Source organism: Rousettus aegyptiacus, unplaced genomic scaffold (genome assembly GCF_014176215.1).
Source record: "Rousettus aegyptiacus isolate mRouAeg1 unplaced genomic scaffold, mRouAeg1.p scaffold_m13_p_11, whole genome shotgun sequence".
Classification (NCBI taxonomy): domain Eukaryota; kingdom Metazoa; phylum Chordata; class Mammalia; order Chiroptera; family Pteropodidae; genus Rousettus; species Rousettus aegyptiacus.
Window position 1 is genome coordinate 91,975,637 of NW_023416286.1, and position 20,780 is coordinate 91,996,416.

The following is a 20,780-nucleotide window of genomic DNA, read 5'->3' on the forward strand; positions in this document are numbered from 1 at the left end:
TGGTCGGGGGGTGGGGAGGACGGGGGTCGGAGGTGGGGAACTTGATGATGAGGCTGGGGCAGGGCAGTGGCCGGAAGCCGAGCCAGGCTGACCCAGCAGCGCGGCCGCCTAGGTCTCTGCCTGACAGGAAGCGCCGGGCGATTCCACTGACCTTGGGTTTTCCACGTATTTGACAATTCTCTCCTCTTCTTCCTCTTCCTTTTCCTCTTCCTCCTTTCCTCCTCCTCCTCTTTCTCTTCCTCCTCCTTCTTCTTGGTCTTTTTGTTCGTTTTTTTTTTGTCATTGTTCCTTTTTTCGGTTCCAAAAAAGCACGGACAACGTGCGTTAAGGTCCAACTGTCCCCATTTGCTCTGCAGCCTGCCTCAGGCCTTGGCGTGCAGCAGAGGTCCGCGGCCGCTCGGTGAGAACTGTCCCACAGTGGGCCAAGCCCTGCCATGACGGCGAGCACCGGGGGCAGGAGTCCACTGCGCCCCGGGCGGCCGGCTGGGAGGATGGGCGGGTGAGGCCCAGGGCGTGCAGGCGAGGCCCACCTCTCCCTGAGCAGCTGCCCCAAAGCTGCTCCAGGCATGGTTTGTCTGCTGCATGGGCATCTCAGCTTGGGGGAGGGAGGCGGGGAGATGGGGGGTGGGGTGGGCGTGGAGAGATGCATCTCAAAATGCAGACTCGCTGGTTCCGCCTCCCGCCCGCTAACTCCAAACCGCCGCGGGCGGGACTGAGCATGACCGTCTGGTACAAGCCCGGGTGAGGCTCGTGCGCTCCAAATTTTGAGAACCATAATCCCAAGAAAGCCCAGCTAACGCAGGATGAGGTTTTATTCCACTCCTGAGCAGAAGGCCCCCAGGGCCTGCTCCCAAGCAAAGTCTGTCCCGGCGGGGAGGAGGGGGCAGGGTCTGGCCAGGCACACCGCCAGCACCCCTGTGCTCCCCGCTACGCCAACCCCTGAGCCCCCCAAGCCGGCAAACGACTTCGCACCGCTTGAGCGTGGCCCGCGATACGGGCTCTGCGAGCCGACCCTCCCCGCGGGCCTGTCCGGCTCCCCTCCGAGGTCACTGGCTGAGACCAGCGTTTACTGGAAAGGAGCCGCCTCGGCCGCCTGCCAGGAGGCCGGAAGGAGGATGGCCCCTTGACATTCGGTTCACCTGGCCTGTGCTCCCACACACATCCGCTCTGACTCCCACGTTGCCTGGCCTGACCTAAGAACCGGCGATGCACCTGCCGGGCCACCAGGAAAGGCCACCGCTGGGCCCGAGCTCCATGGTTCATCCTTTATTGGGCGGCCCCCCCTCAGTCCCACCCCAGCTGGTCTTTCCCGAACAGGAACAGTGGTCGGTGATTACCCCCATTTTGAGGAACAGGAAACTGGAATTTGGCTAGTTTGGGCTCCGGCTAACCCCAGCTCTCTCCAGACGACAGTTGCGGGGAGCCAAGTCAGCTGCCACTCCTAAAACTGCCCGCGACTGATTTACCTCCCCGGGCTCTGCAATCATCCATGAATCGGTTTTCCACGGGTTTCCAGGGGGCCCCCCCTGGAGTACCGGCATGGGACAGTCTGCCCTCCCTGGGGACGTCTTCCACCAGCCGTCTGCAGCAGAGACCCAAGCTGCCCTCGGGGAAATGTTTGGGGATAAATGCTAAGGATGTGGATTATACCGGTGCCTTAGCGTGAGTAGGGACCAGGGAATGGGGCGCAGGGTGCGGCCTCACCGGCAAGGTGAAGTTTAGGGGGGTTGGGGGGGACAGCAGGGGGTCAAGCTCTTTCTGAGATGTAGCCGGGGAGTTTCAGCCTTGAATGTTCGAAACACTATTTGTCGAAACGGAGGCACAGACTACGTCACCGACGTCGTGAAAGTCCCCAGCACGCGACCCTTACGCGAAGACTTCGCCTGTATCTTACTTCGGCAGATACGATCTTCAGATGAACACGAGGACCACAAGGAGACCCGAGCAGAGCGTTTCTTGGGAAGAAAAGCCCAAAACGAATAATTTTAACATGGGCCGTGAGATGTTGATAGCAAACCCATTTCTTCTTGGTGGGAGAAAGATGGAGGTAGGGTCCAGGGGAGGGAAGGTACGTAGTTACTGCTAAGAAGAAAGGACCAGGAAAAAAAATAAATAAAGCCTGGAGTCACGTGTCGCGAAGCATCCATCCTTAAGCACGTTATGACCTCCGCAGACATTCGTTCTCCAGTCTCCCCGCGGGGAAGTTACACTCGCGGGAACACCCGTGGAGGCTGTGCCGTGTCCGGATACTACTCAGGTACCTATGAGCATCGACTCATTTCATCGTCATGGAATGGCCCTCGGGCGGGAGGAACGACCATCCCTGTCCTACCGATGAGGAAACCGGGACACGGGAGGTTTGGAGAACTTGCCGAGGGTCCTGCTGCCGCTGAGCAGGTGCGCTGACCGGGCCCGGCTTCCGCGCAGCGCCCTGGACAAGGGCCCATCCTCCTGATGAAAAGACCCGGCCTCGGTGTCGATTTTCGCTGCTACGTTTCCAAGGCGAAGAACGGAGCCCGGAGCTCAGAAATACACGTGACGCGAAGAGGCGACTGAGCCGGGGGCTGGCCCCTTGGCGAGCGCACAGCCCCGGGGAGGCTGGAGAGGTAGAAGGCAAAAGAGAATCGTAGAAACAGCCCCGGACCGGCAGTCAGGCCGCCGGGTTCCGGCCTCGGCTTCTGCTCATCCCCTTTGCTCTAGGCCTGACGTCCTCATCCGGGTATTTGAAGACGCCCTGTCCTCCCACGTCCCAGGGCTGTTGTGGGAAGTAAACATTATGATGTATGTGACATTGCTTTGGGGGAAAAAAAAAAAAAAACCTGTAAAATGCCACACAAATGACCCATGTCATGATATATCTGCGTACGTTACATAAGCAATCATCGCTGGCGATCGTATAATAATATCATAACTGCTGCTCAGGACAGGTGGGGGCTGCGTACGCTAAAACGGCGTTTCCTGTCCAGAATCCTGCCTCCACCAGGCCCTCCCCGGACCGCCGTGCCCCCAGCAGCGGGAACGCCCCGGACGGGGAGGATGGGGTCCCACGGCCCATCCCGGCTGATGCGGGGGGCGCTGAGAGTCCTCACGGGCGCCACAGTCAGAGCCGTGGATTCCCGTGTCGATACTGCGATTCGAGGTTATTCTCGAAGGGTGGAGTCGAGGCAAGTCCGGAGGCCTCTGGGCTGTGGAGGGCCATCGACGTCTCCTAAAGGCCGGCTGACCGCTGATGTCATTCTGCCTCTGTGTTGTCTCCAGACCTGCCGTGGGCGTGGAGACGGGGCATGCAGTCGGCTCGCAGCCCCGGGACACGAGCAGAGACTGGGAGAGAGGCGGGAGGAATGTAACAGGAAGGGAGGGAGGGGGGGGCAAGGAAAGGAGGAGAGGAAAACGGAGGGAGGGGACGCTCTGGCCCTTCGGCGATTCGCCCCGCGGGCCGCATGGAACCGGGGTCCTGCATGCCTCCCACACTGCCCCCCACATTGTCCGTCTCCTCCCTCAGAACCACGGCTCCCATGGCGATGTTTCTAGAGAGATGGTAGAAGAAGTTACCGCATCATTTCTCCATGAGCAAAGGGCTCACTTTCCCCGTTTTTCTTTTGACTCATCATTTCGATATCTTCAGACTAGATATAGGTACATTTCTGGTGACGAGATGTAGGTAGGCTTGTTGGGGAGCAGGACTCACACGCAGGAACAGGGCCCTTGATTCTGGGGACCGGGTTCGTCTTCTGAGCTGGGGAGAGCAGAGAGCAGGGGGCCTGGGGTGCTCTGGACCCCTGCGCGGGTGCTCAGGCTCTCGAGGGTTCAGACACACAAAGGCACCTTGTGAAGCCGAGCGGCACGCACACACACACGCGTACACGCACACGCACACACGCACACACCCACTGGTGCTGGGCCCACGATCTCATTTCCTTCCCCGGCAAGTCGAGGTGGTTGCCAAGAACACACGACGACTGTCAACATGACAGGGACGTAAAAGGTGTGTGTGTGTGTGCGTGTGTTCGATATACATGCACGAAACCAGCCTTTGCTCTGTCTTCTGGAAGGTTCCTGGGGAAAACAGAAGGGAGAGGAGAGCCCGTCGTTCCGGGCCCTGCGTTTGCGAGGACGTGGGCTTTCTGACACAGTAGTTCCGTTTGTTCTCTGCCCACACGGGGATCCTGGCTGGGTGTTTCTTTCTGTTTTACACAAATGCCACGAATTGGCAGAGGACAGCCGGCAAGGGAACAGGAGCTTCCCCTGTGACTTAGGGCCATTCACTGTGGGAAGTCACCAAACCTGTATTTCCAGGGCCATCTCTCCAGCTCCCGGTCTGGCCCTGGCCCGCAGCAGCCCCGAGAGAGGCCTGCAGCTGAATTCCTTTCAGCAGAGTGAAACCCCGCAGGATGTCTCTCCTGTTTTCCAGCCAGTGCTGCTACCTGAGATCATGTTTATTTGTGTCTTTTGTGGCGGAAAGGTCCCTGCTGCGTTCCTCCCGGCCAGCTCCCCAGGGGCTGAGGAGGGGGAAAGAGGCTGATGTAATAACCCCACCTGGGATCCGAGGGGGTGCGGCGGGCGGGAGGAAGCCGGCACGCAGCCTCCCCAGCCTCCCCGGCCTCCCTCGGGGCAGCCCTGCGGGGCGGGAGGCCGGGCGCAGCCCCGAGGGCCAGTCGCGAAAATAGTCTGAGTCTCCCAGTAAGGGCTCGTGCTTTTCCCCAGGAAGCCACCCTCGACGTGTGTCCCTGAGGGGTGTCGGGGTGCCTCTTTCCACCCTTGTCTCCTTGTCTCCCTGTCTCTCTCCCGCTGAAGAGCTGCATCCGCTGCCCTGCATCTCACAGGACTCGCTCTGCGCCGGGCGGGGCCTTCGGCGGCCGGCCTGGTCCTTGAGTGGCCCCCGGCGCCCCGCCCTCAATCCCACCTCACGCTGGGCTGCACGCCGTGCCCCTTCCCCAGGCCGAGCTGGCTCTGGAATGCTCTTTCTAAGGCCTCTCCCCGCGGCCCGAGAGGCCTGAGAGGGGACGGAGCAGGTGTCTGCACACTTCGATAAGGAGGCTATGGAAGCTGAAGCCCGGACGGCCGCGTCATTTGATTTTTCTAGGCAATGGCGACGGTTCCCGTTAAGAGCATCGTCGCTGTGACCTCATTAACAACATTCTCACTCGTTATGCCTCAGAATTCAACCGACGACGCGCCACAGATGCCCGAGAAGGGAGGGACCAGTACAGGGCACTGGGCCAGGCCGACGCCAGGGGCGGCGACCATCTCGCGGGGCGTGAAATCGGTTCCGTGGACCATGACGAGCTAGAGCAGGGCCCACAGGCCGGGGCACAGCCCGCGGCGGGCCCTCGCCTCGCGACACCTCCCGCTTCGGCACGTACGAACGTGTGCGTGTGCACCGCACAGGCGCTCTGCACAACCCCCAACCCCGGCCAAGGGCACCCCGGCTGAGTGCGCCCCGAAAGCTGCTCCCCGGGCCCGTTCCGTGCTCCGGCCTCGAGGCGCCTGCGTCCGGCCCGTGCTCCATCGTTCCTCAGCTCCTGGGTTTACTAAGTGCCCTCGGTGCGAGCGGCGCTGTTCTGGGTCCGGGGGAAACAAAGATGAATAGGACGCTGTGTTAGGCAGGGCCCAGGGCCCAGGTGGCACGCTCTAATTGGGTAACACGAGGAGGGTGTGATAAAGGAGCTGTTTGTCTGGCGCGGGCAGCGGCGGCGAGGACTAGAGCCGGCGCGGGGCTGGAGCTAGGGGCGGCGGAGTGGGGGGGGGCAGGGGAGGAAGCCGTTTCTAGAAGCCAGAGCTATGTGGAGGGGGCCCGGCAGGCCCTGCGCCTTCCGCCCAGGGAGACAGCGGCCCCCGCGGCCCTGCACGGAAGGACCCAGACGGGTTCTCCTCTTGGCTTTGCTCTGCTCTTTCTCCCTCGTCTCCTGCTGTGAGCTCCCCTGGCCGAACGCGGCCGGGGGGTGCCCAGCGATGCCGAACGCGGGGGGCGAGCAGGGCGCAGAAGTGGGGAGACTAGACGTGGAGGGCAGACCGGAGGTGACCGGTACAGAGCAAACCCTTGCTCTCCAGGAAGGTGGATCCATTAGATGAAAAGGCACGTGGTCCGAAAAAAAAAAAATACCCTCGGCGAGGTGCCCGACCCCGGGAGAGGGCGCGAGCAAGGTCTTCTCGGGCACGCGGCAGCAGCACGCGGCGCTCCGGGGAAGCTCGGGGAGGCTCGCCGCAGAGCGGGGGACAAGGTCTGTCTCCGCAGCGTCCTTTGGGGGCCACCTTCCCCGCTCCCCTCCCTGCAGGGGTCCCGGTGGGTCCCATACACTGCCCCCCGCCCACACCTGTCCGCTGCAGGGAGCCATCAGCATGAGTCCCCTATGCCCGGGCCACAGAGCTTGGCTCAGAGGAGGCCTAAAGTTCAGCCCCTCAGAGGGTTCCCTAGGCACCCCCCACCCCGCGCCCCCGCCCCCCGCTGGGGAAGAACACGGTCTCTCGCCGCTGAATTTGGGATGCTGGGAGGATGCACAGCGAGGAGCGTGGGCTGCCATCTCTGCCCCCGACCAGTAAGCGTAAATATTCAGCCGAGAGGGAAGATCAGGCAGGGCAGAGAGCCCACTTCCTGGGCGATGCTGCCTCAGACGGAGGCGCCAGTCACACCGTAAGGCCGTCTCCCTCTGTCCGTTAGCTGGAGTTGAGCTGCCGGCCTGGCGTAGTCTGAAAGATGACTCTCCGCCCCAGCCCACCACGCGGAGGAAACCACACGTGCATCCGCGCGGAGGCGTGAACGTGCCCGGCACATCGGGGCACCAGCTGGGTTTGCGGCTCGGCCAGAGCCAAGGACGCCCGTCACTGAGGGGGTAGTTAAAAGCTGTCACAGCGTTAGAGCTGAACAAATGAGCATGCGTCAGGATTCAAGCGGGGAGCAGCATCGGGAGACGGCATTTCAGAAGGCTCCTCCCGAGAAGCGTGTGCAGGACAGGCATGTAGACGTGAGCAGACCTGGAGTAAGGGGGCATTGCCGAGCCTGGGGAGATGCAGGGGGCTCCAGAGCTCCAGGGGACAGGGCGGAGCAGAGAGCCAGGGTCAGGGAGGAACAGAGAGCCAGGGTCAGGGAGGAGCAGAGAGCCAGGGTCAGGGAGGAGCAGAGAGCAGGGTCAGGGAGGAGCAGAGAGCCAGGGTCAGGGACAAGCAGAGAGCAGGGTCAGGGAGGAGCAGAGAGCAGGGGGCGGGGAGGACCAGAGAGCCAGGGTCAGGGAGGAGCATGCTGCGATCCGGGAGGGACGGGGGGAGACAGAGGGGGAGCCCGAGCACGGAGGTCCTGGTTTGGGTGAGCAGGTGAAGGATGCACGGATGGAACCTCGCTTTGCCCGCTGCCCGCATCCCGTAACTTGGAGGGGCCTCCCCTTCCCGGTCACCAGTTCCCGGCTGCATCCTGCATTGACTGAGCTCGCACGTACCCTCCAGGGGCGGCTTACGCCACGGATGGGGACTGACCGGCAGAGGCGGGAACCCACACACACATCTGCGAACGTGGCCGCCGGCCCTGGGGCCGCTGGGAGGCCGCAGCACCATGGTGACACACAGAACATGTCATGGCCGGACACACTCCCAAGTCTCTTTTCCCGCAGGCTCTGGATCACTCTTTAATGAATGTTTAGCGAATATTTTTACGAACGAGTAATTCTTTAACCCGTCTGAAATGCAGGCGTGCACCGCTCAGCTTAGCCTATCTCCCCCATGCTGACACTACTCATCTCCGGCCCTTCGAGTGTAATCTACTCCAACAAGAGGGTAGGATGTGAAGATTCTAGAACAGGTATTGCAGAAAATGCACGAAAAGAACATGTTCTTACTGATTTTGAGTAGCTTAGGATGCAATTATAACTATCTATCTATCATATGTCAACTATCATCCATCTATCTATATCTATATCCGTATATAGACAGGTATCGGCAGGTGCGTGTGTGTGTGTGTGTGTGTATCTGTGTGTGTGCATGCATATACAGGATTAAAGACCTTTGGACCAAGCTGCAGTTGTGAAATGTCAGTGTGGAGCGTTCACTGCGATTCTTCGTGGTTCTGGAAATGTTTACCCCGAGGTTACCATAGCACCCGCTCAGCTCAGCGAGCCCAATTGCCTCTTACCTGTTATCTCTCTCCACGGAGGAGAGCCCAGGTCAGGCAACGGCCCTTCGCGGCTGTGAGCTTCGCCCCGGAAGACGGCCCCTGGGTTTCGTGCCTTCCCCTGCTTTCTCTTTTCCGGGGTCGATCTTCCGTTTGTTCCCGCCCAGATCTCACTGACTTCTGCAGATACACCTCGCAACCGGTGTGCCTCGGCGGGTTTCGCGTAAGCTCCTTTCACCAGGCTCTCCCACCCCCCCGCCCCCACCCCCCGTCTCGGGAGCCTCGGGGCTTACCATCTGGGATGAGTCGCTTCAGCGAGTCCTGCTGTAACCACCACGTCAGCCTCTCTACGTTCTTCCTCGATCGCCATTTAGGAGTCTGATCGCACAGTGTGTCTCCCACACGCCATCCGTGGGGAGCCTGACACCCCGGTCTCATTCGGTCTACTGATGGCCGCTTAACTCCTGCCGTGTGGACACGGGAAAGAAGCTGGGGGACCGGAGGGCGGACAGACCAGCAATTACGTTTGGGGTGGGGGGTGGGCACCCGGCGGGAAGTACGAGATTCTCAGGGAGCAGAGAACAGCGCTTCCTCACCCACTCTCAGGGTTGGAAGCTTCCCGAAGGAAGAGACAGGTGCCCTGAGCCAGGTGGGGACGATGGCTGGCCCAGGAAGGCGGGGAAGCTTGGATTTTCTCACAAAGCCGGAGGAGCCCGTGGCCTTTGTCCGAGGGCGACGGGAAGCCACCGATTTCCCCCGGGAGGGCTGTGATCCCACCGATCACATCTCCTCCCGGCGTTGACAGCTCAGAAGCTCAGCCCCGCGTGGGCGGCCCCGCCGCCGGCCACCCCACCGAGCCGCCGAGTGCAATGTGAAGATCGGCCTGCCCTTCCTCCGTCCTAACGCCCTTCGGCCCGTGTCCTCATCGACTCACCATGTCGTCCTCCATGCATCTCCGCGAGCGGAAAGAAATAGACCACGTGGCACGGCGGTTCTGGTGACGCCCCTGAGCGAAACGCCGGGGCCCCCCGTGTTAGAGGGAAGCTGCCCATGGCCTTAGCATTGTTTCATTCATCCGCGGGGCCTGTTCCACATCTCACCTCCCCGGCCGATTGTAAATGCGCAGAGGCGGCTGCCGTGTGTGGCTCAGCCACGGGGGACCCACGCCCGGCTGCCCCCCGCCCGCCCCCGCTGGGCTGCGAGATCCCAGGCCTCAGCGTCATCTGCTCCGTCACTCTGTCCTCTGCCACCTGCGTCGGCCTCTCACGGACAGAGCCTCTCCTCTGCCTTTGACGTATGCGCGTTTACGAAGATCCACCATTTAACTTTCAAGTGTATCGAGTAACTGAAACCAGCTCACGGGCGCTTTCGGAGCTAAACTTTTGGTACTGGCAGAAACCTGAGCGACGCTTCTGACCTGAGCGAGTCATTTTACACCGAATTCACTTGGGCTCAGGGAGACCAGTGGCTCCGCCCAAGGTCATGCAGCTGGTCAACAGCAGGTTTCAGAGCAACCGTGGTTCCCAGGTACCTTAAAAATGTCCTCGGTGGTATTTACAGTGCCGCTTTGTTCATTTAGAAACACAGAGAGTAAATGTTTAATTAGGCTTGCTCGTTAAACCGAGTTGTTTTGCGATATGAAGAATTTATTTTTAAACGATTTGAAACCGCAGCCGCCTAACTGAGTCCAGCCACCCTTCCGCCTTAGGTGCTCGGAAACGGAGCGACGAAGCGCCCTGAGGTGCCCCGGTCACAGCTGTCCGGCCTTCTCCCTGCTCACTCACAGCTCCCCTCGTACCAGCTCATCCACCCGGGCTTCAGACGGCGCTTAAAACCTGCGGGGTCCCCAACAGTCAGAGACGGTAGCCAACACGCTTTGGGCACTTCTAGGCCACGGGCGCCGTTCCAAACGCGCCCCGCAGGTCACCTGTTTAATCCTCCCCGCCGCCACGGTCCACACAACACGGAGACCCTGAGAGGTCAGGCAGCTCGTCAAGGTTGCAAGTGGCAACTCCGGCAGCTGGCCCCCTTCCCGCTGGGACAGGACTGTCCATAACGCTCAGCTCTGGCTTAGGGGGCCTCTCCCTTGAGCCCCAGACCCCAGCAGACAGCAGCCTACTGGGCTCCCCACAAAGCTGTCCAGGAGCAACCCCAAAACTACTCGGCGTCTCGCCTCCGCCCACGCAGGCTGCTGGCGCTGGGCCCCTCGGTTTCCTCACCCGCTGCCTGCTTCCTCTCCCCCTCGTTCCTGGCCGTTTCTCAGGTCTGGGCCTTTCTGCCAGGGTCACCCCCACCGCCCGGCTGGCCGCAGTTTCCCTAGTGGGCTTTGTGCCCCACTGTTAGCCATGGCCCCAGTCCAGCCCCTCGTCCCCTCCTGCCCTCCCCACAGATGTCAGGATCCCGAGAGGCAACTGTGAGAACATTCCCACCGGCCTCAGCTCTCCGCAGCCCCGAAGGGACCACGTTGCTCTCCGAGCCTCCCGTGGGACAGCAGCCTGGCTCCTGGCCAGGGCGAGCTCCTCACATCTCAGCTTCGACACCCCCTCTTCCTTCCTTCCTTCCTTGGAGTCCCCTCCCTCTCTCCCCTCCAGCAGATCTGGGCATTTCCTTCTTCACTCCAAGGGTACCCTTGGCACTCCCCTCCCTCAGCATTTTTTTCTAGATGGAAACGACTCTCTTTCCTGTGTCCCCTCCCAGGCAGCAGGAGCTGGATCGGGCTCACAGCTCTACAGCGGTCAGGCAGAGAAGAGAGGCAGGCGGATGGGTGGCTGGAGGAAGGAATGAATGGCATATGCGACCGGCCCTGCCATCAGCCCCTCAGAGAAACCATTCACTTTGCAGGGCCTCCGGCCGTGTCGGGACCAGCTGACCACTGCGTGGGCTCCTGGTTCCTGCACCACGACAACCGGGACTACGTCCACCATCCTCGTCAAAGCCCAGCCTCTCCCCCTCCTCAGCAAGGCCCTCACCCAGCCCAGGACCAGAGTTCCTCCCCTCACCCCAAACTAGGAAGAATGGTTGGAATCTGCCAATGGGTGCTGGGCAGAGGAGCCACGTACGTTTGCTGTCCGTGACGTGAGCACTGAGTAAATATTTGTGGAGCAAAGCCATGAAGTACTATAAATATTTGTTCCAATCGAGATGCAATCAGTCTTGGAGAGAAAAAGTTTGCAAAACCAAAGCAAAGCATCGGGATTTTCAGGCACTTAAGGTTAGCAGGCCCCAGAAGGCTAAGGTTTTAAGGACATGACCATGTATTTGCTCCTTGCAGAGTCGCCAGCCCCTTGCAGGCGAGAGGCGGGAAGGCTCAGGAGTGAGGGTCCAGTGGCCCCTACCCCCCAGGAGACATTCACCACTCTGCGCCCATGTCCCAGCTTGGCGGAGGGGCCCGATGCCAGCTCCCCGCTTCCCAGAGATTCTGGCTTCGGATGAGTTGAGTGAGCAGGGAAAACACTTCCAACCTTACTCTGGGCACTTTTCTTCCCCTTTTTATTTTTTTTCCCTTTAAGTTGTCCTCATCGAATTCAAACCATGAGGAGAAACATTTGAGTCGACCCGTAAGTTCATAAAGAAATCACTTTTCAAAGCACGTGCAGAGCGGTAAGGACTTCTGTTGAAGCGAACTTACCTCACACACCCTGAAAAATAAACGTGCCCATCCGAGCTACACACTACGCACTCCCACGGGAACTTTAGGAAAGCCGAGAAGAGGATGTGGAGAAACGACCCTGCCTTGCAGGGGTGCCCACTGTTACTTTGTGAAAGTGCTTCTAGAGTCTTCCATCGATGCACGTTTCAGCTTTCCCAACTGCTACCGAGCTGCAATACTCTCTGCCGCCTCGCTATGTTCAGTTTTGCCCTCTCTGCATTATCTATGTCGTGAATGATGTCTTATGGTTTTCCTCATGCTTACTCGTTTGTTTGATGAGTTTTTCATTTTACTGTCGCTTGAAAACAATAAACATTTTGTACTTGTATCTTTATAAGCAGTGCCTAGTTTCTTAAGAAAAATAAATAAGTAACACAGCAGCGGGACGGCCGAGCCGAGGGGTCTGCACACATTAGGGTCCCGGGGACGTAACCGCGAACTGCCCCCCGCCCCGCCCCCCCCCCACCCCCCGCAGGAGTGCGCCTGCTTCTCCCCTCTCATCGGCTTTTCCATCATTTCCGATTTCACGCAAGGTCTAAAACACAAACAAACAGCCCCCGTCGGCTGACTTCTAGTGACTCAAAGGCCCGTCCGCAGCTCCCTGGTCTCGCTGAGCTCCGGTCCAGCGAGGTGAAAGAGAGAAAAGGCAAAGCCGAGGCCCGCTCGGACCCGCCAGGTCGGACCCGCTCCCTCGCGTCCCGCCGCGACCCGAACGCTCTCCTGACAGCCCACTGGGCCTATCGGAGCTTCCGAGTCTAGCGATTTTCCTGGTGACGAATCATCTCGTCCTAAATGCAAAAGACCGAAGTCACGCCGAAGCACCAGCTCTCACCGGACTGAGCTCCCCGGGAGGCTTCTGGCACCAGATGTCCCCACCCCCCAGAGACCACGGCCTTGGCAGTGACAGCCGAGGACGATGACGCTGAGGATGGCGGGCAGAAGCTACTGACCAAGGCGAGAACTCGGTGGCCGCGTGACCTTGGATGAGAGAAAAAGATCAAATCAACAAATAACAGTCTCCGTTTCACTGACCTCTGATTGTCATTTAGCGTTTCCTTCGGTAATAAACGCAGGTGACAACCGCGGTGGTGGTAGCCATTCCTGTGACTTCATTGCCAGCAGAAATTACGGATGTTTTAGATTTATTACGGATGTTGCAGGTATTTCGAAATGCCAATAAACTCATCACTGCTTCACAATTACAGCGATTAATGAGGCCTACTACTGGTTCGAGTTAGTTAAAACGTTAATAAATAAGCATTATCTATTGCCGCACCACTTATTTTTTTAAGATTCTGATAACTGCATTTTAATACAAAGGTTTTCTCTATGATCCTACATTTTATTTTACTATCTAAAACCTTGTTCGGGGGGGGGCGGGAAGAATTAGTTTATTACCTGACAAAGACTGTAAAAACGAACAAACAAAACACCTTGTTCTGAGAAGGGTTCGGCAGACACCAGAAGGATTCTGGCATAAACGAAGATGAAGAGCCTGGCGAAGGAAGTGAAACTTGAGCCCTGTGGGGCGGGTGAACCGTCCGTTTTATGATCCAGAGTCCCCTGGTGCAGGAAGGACCCTTCTGAGTCTCTCATCGCCTGTTTTCGTTCATTCAAAAGACACTTATTTAGCATCTACGCAGTGCCAGACGAACGGTAAAATCGGCACCCAGACAGCCCTGGGAAGAGAACCGCTGACCCGGGCAGGCGGGAGGGTGAGGTGAGCAGACCCAGGAGCCGGGCGGGGCTCGGAGAAAACAGATTCGGCCGCTCGCTGGCTGCTTTGAAACCCATGGACGCTCCTTCCTCCCTGGCATAGAAACGCCGTCAGAATAATTCACGGTCCCCCCCAGTTTGGCTCATCACTTATCCGCGACTCCCGTCAATCCTGGCTATCAAAATCCTGCTTATCCCTCAAGATCCCGCCCTACTCCTCCCCACCAGTGGGAGCTCATTCTCCCCCCCCGCCCCCCACCTCTCACCCACGGGTTTTAACGTTGTCCCCTCTGTGTGTGGCAGCTTGAGAGGCAGTGGGGCCAATCTGGAGCCCAGGGGTCCGGCTTGGCGCTCTGCCTCCTCCAGTTCTTAGCTGAGGGACGGGGCGCCTGGCGTGCCCCTCTGCTGGCTGAGTCGCACTGATGGGGCTTGCAAAGGGCCCAGCTGTAACCAACCCATGCTACACACCCAGACCTCTCTCTGACATCGCCTTCTGCCTGCCCTGGCAATCTAATGGGATTTCCAGGGAGACGCGCTCACTCGCTCTTTCCACCGGAAGGCTGCTTCGGACGCTCGCTTTCTGGCCTGGAAGCCCCTCCCTCCGCCAAGCCGTCCTTTCCCACCTGGCCCACCATCTTGTCAGGCTTTTAAGTCCAGTTGCTCCCTCTTGGAAGCTTCGTCAGACACTTATCACCCACCCGCTCTCGCTCCCCGGGTAGAGATGAATCCTTCCTCCTTCACGTCCCGCCGCGCCCTGCACGCTCTGGGCCAAGGGCTGTCTGTGTCCCCTCTCCAGCTACACGTTCTCACGTTCGTGGCCTCAGCATCGAAAGGGCAACACGTACCTGCAGAATGGGGAGGCCGGTGAGGGAATGAATGCACACATGAATGAATGAAGGCCCCTTCTCTCTTCTCCCCGCCTCCCAAGAGCTCCGCCTGTGTCTTCCCGCCAGGCCTGGCTCCGGGGCGGCCGTGGACATTGACTCTGTGATCATGGATAAGTGACTTCGTGTCCCCGGGACTTGGTGTCCCCTCTGTCAGGAGGCAGGGGGAAGGCCAGAGGCTGTTCAGAGACACCCTCCCGCCCCTGCTCCTGTGGAATGAGACTCTGTGTGCGACTTTGTAGGTCTCGGCACTGTGGGGGTGGAACCTTCTCTCTGTCCCAGGCACCCGCCCGGGACCAGCGTCCTGCCCCTCACACCTGGTTGGCCATGCGGTCCTCTCAGACGGATGGCTTTCATGTCTTTAAACCCCAATACCCTCCGACCCTCCCCCATACACCACTGCCCAAATCCAGGACTCCACTCTCTCCCACGTGGACCGTCTTCGTAGGTTCCGACCTCAGTGACCCCTGGTCTCATCCGAGCCCATCCTGTCTTCACATGGCCCCAGCCCCCCATCCTGGAGCCCGGTGATTTGGGGACAGAGGCTTCTGCAGAGATTGCAAGGATCGCGTGGGGTCTAGATTTTCTATTTAAAAAAAAAATTCCTTGACTTCAGCCGCTTCCTTCCACAAAGCTATGTGCTTTTTCTACCCTCCGCGTTTGTCTCAGACTGCCAGCCTTTGTCACCTGTGTTCGCATCCACCTCTGTCAGAGAAAACGCGGCCCCTCCCCCTGCGCTGCGGGCCAGGCCTCCCCCGGGAGTCAGCATCACCTGTGACTGACGAGCACCGGCAAGTGCCTCCTATTTACATTGTTGCCCTTGACCTTCTGCCCGGTCGTCTCTGCCTCTCTCCATCGGGGAGACGAGTCCGTGAGGGCGCCGGTGTCCTCTCGGCAGCCCCGCCCCCCAACTTTCCACGCTCAGGCCCTCACGCGGGTCTCGGCTCCGCCCCGCTGAGCGCATCTCGTGCTTTGCTCCACGGCTCCGCGGACGCCTTTCCCGCGGACGCCTTTCTGTTGGGAGTCGGCCCGGGCACCTCTCCAGCACGTGACAGGTCACCCACACGCCTCTCCCGAATCTCCCTGCCCCGCTGACCCGTGACTGCTCTCAGCCTCCTCTGTGGGTGGCGTGTCCCCGCTCCTCCCTCGGCCGGATTTTTCCAGGCTCCATCCCAGCGCTCCTCCAGCTCAGTGTGGGGCACCCGGGGTGTGCGGGGCGTGCGGGGTGTCCCCGCACCCCGGGGCCGCAGGGCGCATGCGTCGGCCCTGGAGGCAGCGCCGGGGGCAGAGCACGGAGCTGCGTGTCTCTGCCGGGGAGGGTGACAGGCCGGCCGCGGTGCTCAGTGGCCCCCCATGCCATCCCCCCAAGTCCCCGGCGTGACCGCAGCGCCCCGGGCCTGAGCCCGCCCCAGACCCGGGGACCCGCGCCATGCCTGCAGGGGACAGGCTGGTTCCGTCCCGCGCCGCGTGGACACAGCGGGCCACCCACTCTCTCCCACTGGCCTCGTTTTGTCCCGGTTTTATCCCAGAAGACACAGCTCAAGGATCCATCGCTTTCCCGGGCAGGCTCCCAGGACCGCCCTAGCTAGAGCTGACCGCTACCTCCATGTAGACAACCGCTGGTCATTCTACAGGATGGCCTCGACCACAAGGACCAGGTCCACACTCCGGGGGGCGCGTCCTTCTCCTGTGGCGTTAGTACGACGTCTCACACGCAGTTCGGAACCGTGGGAGGTGGACCGCAGTTCTCCATCTCAAGACCGACTCCTCACTCACGGAGAACTTTGGGAATTCCAAGTGTGCAACAGTAATTATGCCCGTGGGAGAGACCAAATCAGCGAACGGAATCCCGGTCTGTTGACCAGGAAACAGGCGAAGGGCCTGTCTTAGTTGGGGACCCTCTAGTTTGCAAGCCACAGAAAAACAGGCTTCCGAGAAAAGAACCATGCCCAGCAGGGCAGGTGGCTTCAGACCGGATGAATGCGGGGTTCAAATGATGTCGCCAAGATCCACGCCCCCAGCTTTCCTGCTTCCAGCCACTGGACCCACATCAGGGCCCTGTAGGAGCCCTGAGCTCTTTGCTGGTGGTCGCAGCCCTTCGAAGCGTGGAGAGAGAGAGAGAGAGAGAGAGAGAGAGAGAGAGAAAGAGAGAGAGAGAGAGAGAGGGAGAGAGAGGCCGGGACAAGACTCTGAGTCCTTCGCAGACGAACGCTTACTCGGACTGGACCAGGTTGTGTCGCGGTGGCCGGGGAGGGGCAGACATCAAGTAGAGCCGTTTCTGTAGCCACACTGGGGGGGCCCAAAAGGTGGGAGAATGAAGGCCGAGCAGCTACCAGAGACGACGTGCCAACACCTCTGCTTGAAACAGAATTCGCACGAGACCGAAAGCTCCTTTCTGAAGCTGTGGCTCCCCCGTCCCCACCCCCACGTGACGGCTGCGCTCTTGCTCATGTGACTGCTGGCTGGTTCCATGCTAGCTGAGGAGGACGGATACTCCCTGGTCCTTCAGGAATCCAGGCTGGCCGAGGCTGTGTCGCCTCCAAAGGCACCAGGTCCTCCAAGGGTCAGCATTAGGGGAAGGAGTGTGGCAGGTCACTGAAAAAGGTTTTCTTTTGGCCAAGCCTGGAAGGGCTCCGTCACTGCAGCTCTTAATCCATTGATTAGAAACAATTGAGTCCTGTGGTCACAACCAACTTCAGGGGGGTGGGAGATGCAATTTAGCTGTGTGTCCGACTCGAAGAGGAAATGGGGTTCAAGGCGACCAGCTCGTCCCAGTTTTCGTGGGACTTCCCTGGTTTGGCATTGAAAGTCCCACTTCCCGTGAACTCCCACAGCCCCGGGCGCATCTGAGTCAGCTGTCTTCCCGGTCTCCTGGTCTGCAGTGACCGCAGACCACACTACAGGCCGTGAATCGCATGTACTTGACACAACAGGGCAGATTCCTTCCGCGGAACTACATGGCATTCCTGGAAATGTGGGGGAAGGTGTGATGGGCCCCGGTAGCACACATGTCTGCAAACACCATCTTTGCCCCTACGTGAGTCGGCTATAAAATGCTACGAATTTAACAGGAGTTCTTCAAAGCAGGGGTCCCCGACGCCTGAGCAGCAGACCAGCACCAGTTTGTGGCCTGTTAGGAACCGGGCTGCACAGCGGGAGGTGAGTGGTGGGAAAGTTAGGAGAAGCTTCATCTCCGTCGGCAGCCGCTCCCCGGCGCCAGCATCACCGCCTCGGCTCCGCCTCACATCCTCAGGCGTTAGATTCCCCTAGGAGCCCCGGTCCCTGGTGCCACAAAGGTTGGAGACCACTGCTTTCAAGAACTCCCAGAAATATTTTTGCCAAAGGGTTCATCTGAGAAGGCATTACTGAGGTATCATATCGCATAAGGCTAATTTCACCAGAAAACAAAGTGCCTCGTTTATATGTTGAAGGCAGCTCCTTGGGCCGTCCCTGAGGGCAGGAATTGGGTGGCTCGTTCACTGTAGTATCTCTGGCATGTGGAAGGTACTCAGTACCTTTTCTCCGCATACACACACGGCTTACCGGAGAGCCCGTGCCCACTTTCTATAACCAAAGAGAAGAGGGTGTTTTGTTTTGTTTCATTTTGTTTCGTACTGAAGATCGAGCTGCCTTTTAGGGCAGGAGTCTGATTCCTGAAACAGATACAGAAAGTAGGGAGCAGAACCACGAGGCCTGAGGGCCACATCGGTGCGGCGGCCCTGATGGCATTCGCCTGCGGAGTGTCCAAAAATCATGCATTTTCAGATAGAGCCCAGATCTTGAAAAACCAGAAGGTCTGGTCACACAGCGCTTGACTTCCCACACAGCGACGACGGATGGAGCCGGGCGGCCGCTGGCCCCGTCGGCGCGTGCCCGGAGCACCCCCCATCCACGGCCACGTCCCCGACCTCGTCCTGTTGTCTTAGCCTCCTCTCCGGGCACTTCCGTCACACATCCTACAGACGTGTCCCCAAACACCTGGACCGAAGCTCAGATTTACATCGTAATACTGTTGTCATTTCGCACCTTTTAAAATGGCCACCGAGCCTTCGATACTTGACGAAGCCTGATTACGACGAATCCCAGGGCCTTGGGGCCAGCCTGGTATTTCTTTCATAGACCTATGTTTTACATAGAGCTTTTTCCCCCAAAGGAAATTAATAATTTAAGATATACATACACCTCCGCTTGTAATTGTGTATCTGCTTCCACCAATGATTTTCAAACACCAGTTCCCAACTAAACCCTTCTTTAACTCACGCGAATGAAACAACTACCTTTGTTTCTTAGCGACAGAAGAAATGGTGCGTTTCTTCTGTCCATATTCCAAACCGCGTCTAAATGTGGGTTTTTGTAACGAAAATTTCACAGCCATCATCGTCAAATGCTGAATCAAACGCTATTGGAAAATAAAACAGCCACAGTTTTATTTCTACAAAAAAAGAATTATGTATATGAACAAACATAAAAAAGCAGACGAATGACTCAAAATTAAAAGGCAGGCCGCCACGTCCTGCCTGCTCGCTCTGAACCCATCTCTGTGTCTGCCGCTTTCCTTCATCATCCCCGTGAAGGTCCTAAGGAGCGAGCACGTCCCCAGCATAGCATGCGGAGACAGACCAGCAAGTCAAGTCACCTGGCCAAGGCCACTTAGCTATAGTAACTGGCAGAGGTAGAATTAAAACCCCAATTAATTTTAGCCCATATGAAACGAACAACTTAAAATAGCATACCCCGGACCCACCCACTCCCCCAAAAAAGCGAGAAAAAATAAATAAATAAAGCCCTTGTAAAAAGCAGAAGATTATAGCATCGTAAGGCAAGACAGGATTTTCGCAATCTGACCCAACTCCTTGTTTTACAGATGAGAAAGCCGGTCCGAAGGTCACATGGCTGACAAGAGCCTCCGAGCCCTCCCCACGCGGTACGATCTGCTTCCTTCTTCCACAGCCGGGGACACGAGTCCATTTTCGGGCAACGTTCTCTAAGTCAGAGGAAGGGGGCTTCGTTTTCTCTGCCTCCGCTTCTAATCGACTAATGCCATTACTGCTGTCGGAATGGATCCGGAGTTGACGGCTAACAGCAGTTGTCAGGCCCCGGGTGGCTCCGACCACTTATTTTTACATAACGCAGGGGGAAATTGCGTCTCCTGAAATTAATTTCCATCTCTAATTTCAGTTATAATTAACTTCTATACATTTCTTATGAAAATTTAAAACTCATTACGGCATTGCAGTCATCGCATATAATGAAAAGTAAGTCTTTGCTTTTAAAGTAGGCCCCCCAAAAAGCACAAAATCCCTGAGCCATGAACATTGTTCATTTGAAACAGAAAGCAGACATTCATTAAGGTCGTGTAAAATTCTTTCTGCTCCTTCACGGACCGGTGGTCCCTCCTATAGCAAATGCTGATGTCACCAACACCCACTGCTGCTCCACCTCCTGCTCCACGGAGCACTGTGTGACATAAGCCATTATATAATAACCCACAGGCTGACAAAGGCCTAGCCAGGTCTCTAAACAAGTAGTGAAACGTCTTTTAACGGTATCTTAAACATCCTTTAAATATCAGTCAATCAGCTTAAAACGTATTTAGTGATGACCAAAATGAACGCATATGGAAAGACAGCTTTCGGTCTTGGTAACACATCTCACAGACAATATTCAGCTCCCCAAAATGCCACAGGAGTCTCACATTTTTAATAAAAAGGCCTCAAATTCCATTCGATAACCTACAAGAAAGTTCTCTGTTATCTTAATGATATATTGACCTGAAATTCCTCAAATTTACCACAATTGCCACCTTGGGTGTTGAGGATCTTCACTGAAAACATAAAAGATGAAATGGCCAGAGATTTCTATTCATTATAGTTTTCTTTTTTAAAGATGCAATTACTACGTAAGTGTCCCTTTAAGTCAGTTATAAAAACTTTAAGATGACAAAGGTTTTTTTTTAAGTCCTCTCTGATTTCCCCAAATCATCTTTCTGGCAGCTGCCGCCAGCTGACGGCGGGGGTCAGTGCTTCACCAGTCGCCCCGTCACTTGGAGCTTTCAAACACATGCACGACGTCCAATTTTTTTCAGGGTGCTCCGAGGCCCCCGTCCAAAAAGTTAAGTCTTTGTCTCGCAAGGACTTACATAAGCCTCAGCGCTCAGGCACGCCGCTTCCCACCGTGGGGTGGGGGCCAACGCTGAGGCCCCGGGCAGGGCACAGAGCTGGGAACCGGCCCTGTCCGGTGTCCCAGGAGCTGTCACGGCTCCTGGAACAGTGCAACCCCTCAGGCTCGCTTCCCAGGTGCCAATCTGCTCACGTTTTTTATGCCGACCTATTTTATAGTCTCAAGGAATCGACGGGGAGGGACTACCTCGCCCGTCGGGTACCACACCCCAAATCCAGCAGAGGAAACCCCCGGAACCTTCCTTTCTTTCGCT

General features: G+C 57.8%; 1 protein-coding gene across 1 annotated transcript; it reads right to left on the reverse strand.

Moving 5' to 3' along the window:
* Positions 1 to 1,735: 1,735 nt before the first annotated feature.
* On the reverse strand, positions 1,736 to 12,109 carry LOC118609401. The gene is made up of 4 exons (XM_036228943.1): positions 9,033 to 12,109; positions 8,392 to 8,562; positions 8,120 to 8,278; positions 1,736 to 3,260 (listed from the first exon to the last, which is right to left on the reverse strand). The coding sequence occupies exons 1-4, from the start codon at positions 9,148 to 9,150 to the stop codon at positions 2,944 to 2,946; spliced, it is 765 nt and encodes a 254-aa protein (XP_036084836.1). The 5' UTR covers positions 9,151 to 12,109; the 3' UTR covers positions 1,736 to 2,943.
* Positions 12,110 to 20,780: the final 8,671 nt, after the last annotated feature.

Excerpts from the sequence above, each read along its gene's own strand:
- LOC118609401 (XM_036228943.1), bottom strand. The coding sequence starts at position 9,150 with ATGGGCAGCTTCCCTCTAACACGGGGGGCCCCGGCGTTTCGCTCAGGG. Across the intron at positions 8,563-9,032 it reads GATGCATGGAGGACGACATG|GAGTTAAGCGGCCATCAGTA; the intron begins GTGAGTCGATGA and ends TCCACACGGCAG. Across the intron at positions 3,261-8,119 it reads TCCGTGGAGAGAGATAACAG|GTCTGGAGACAACACAGAGG; the intron begins GTAAGAGGCAAT and ends CGCCCACGGCAG.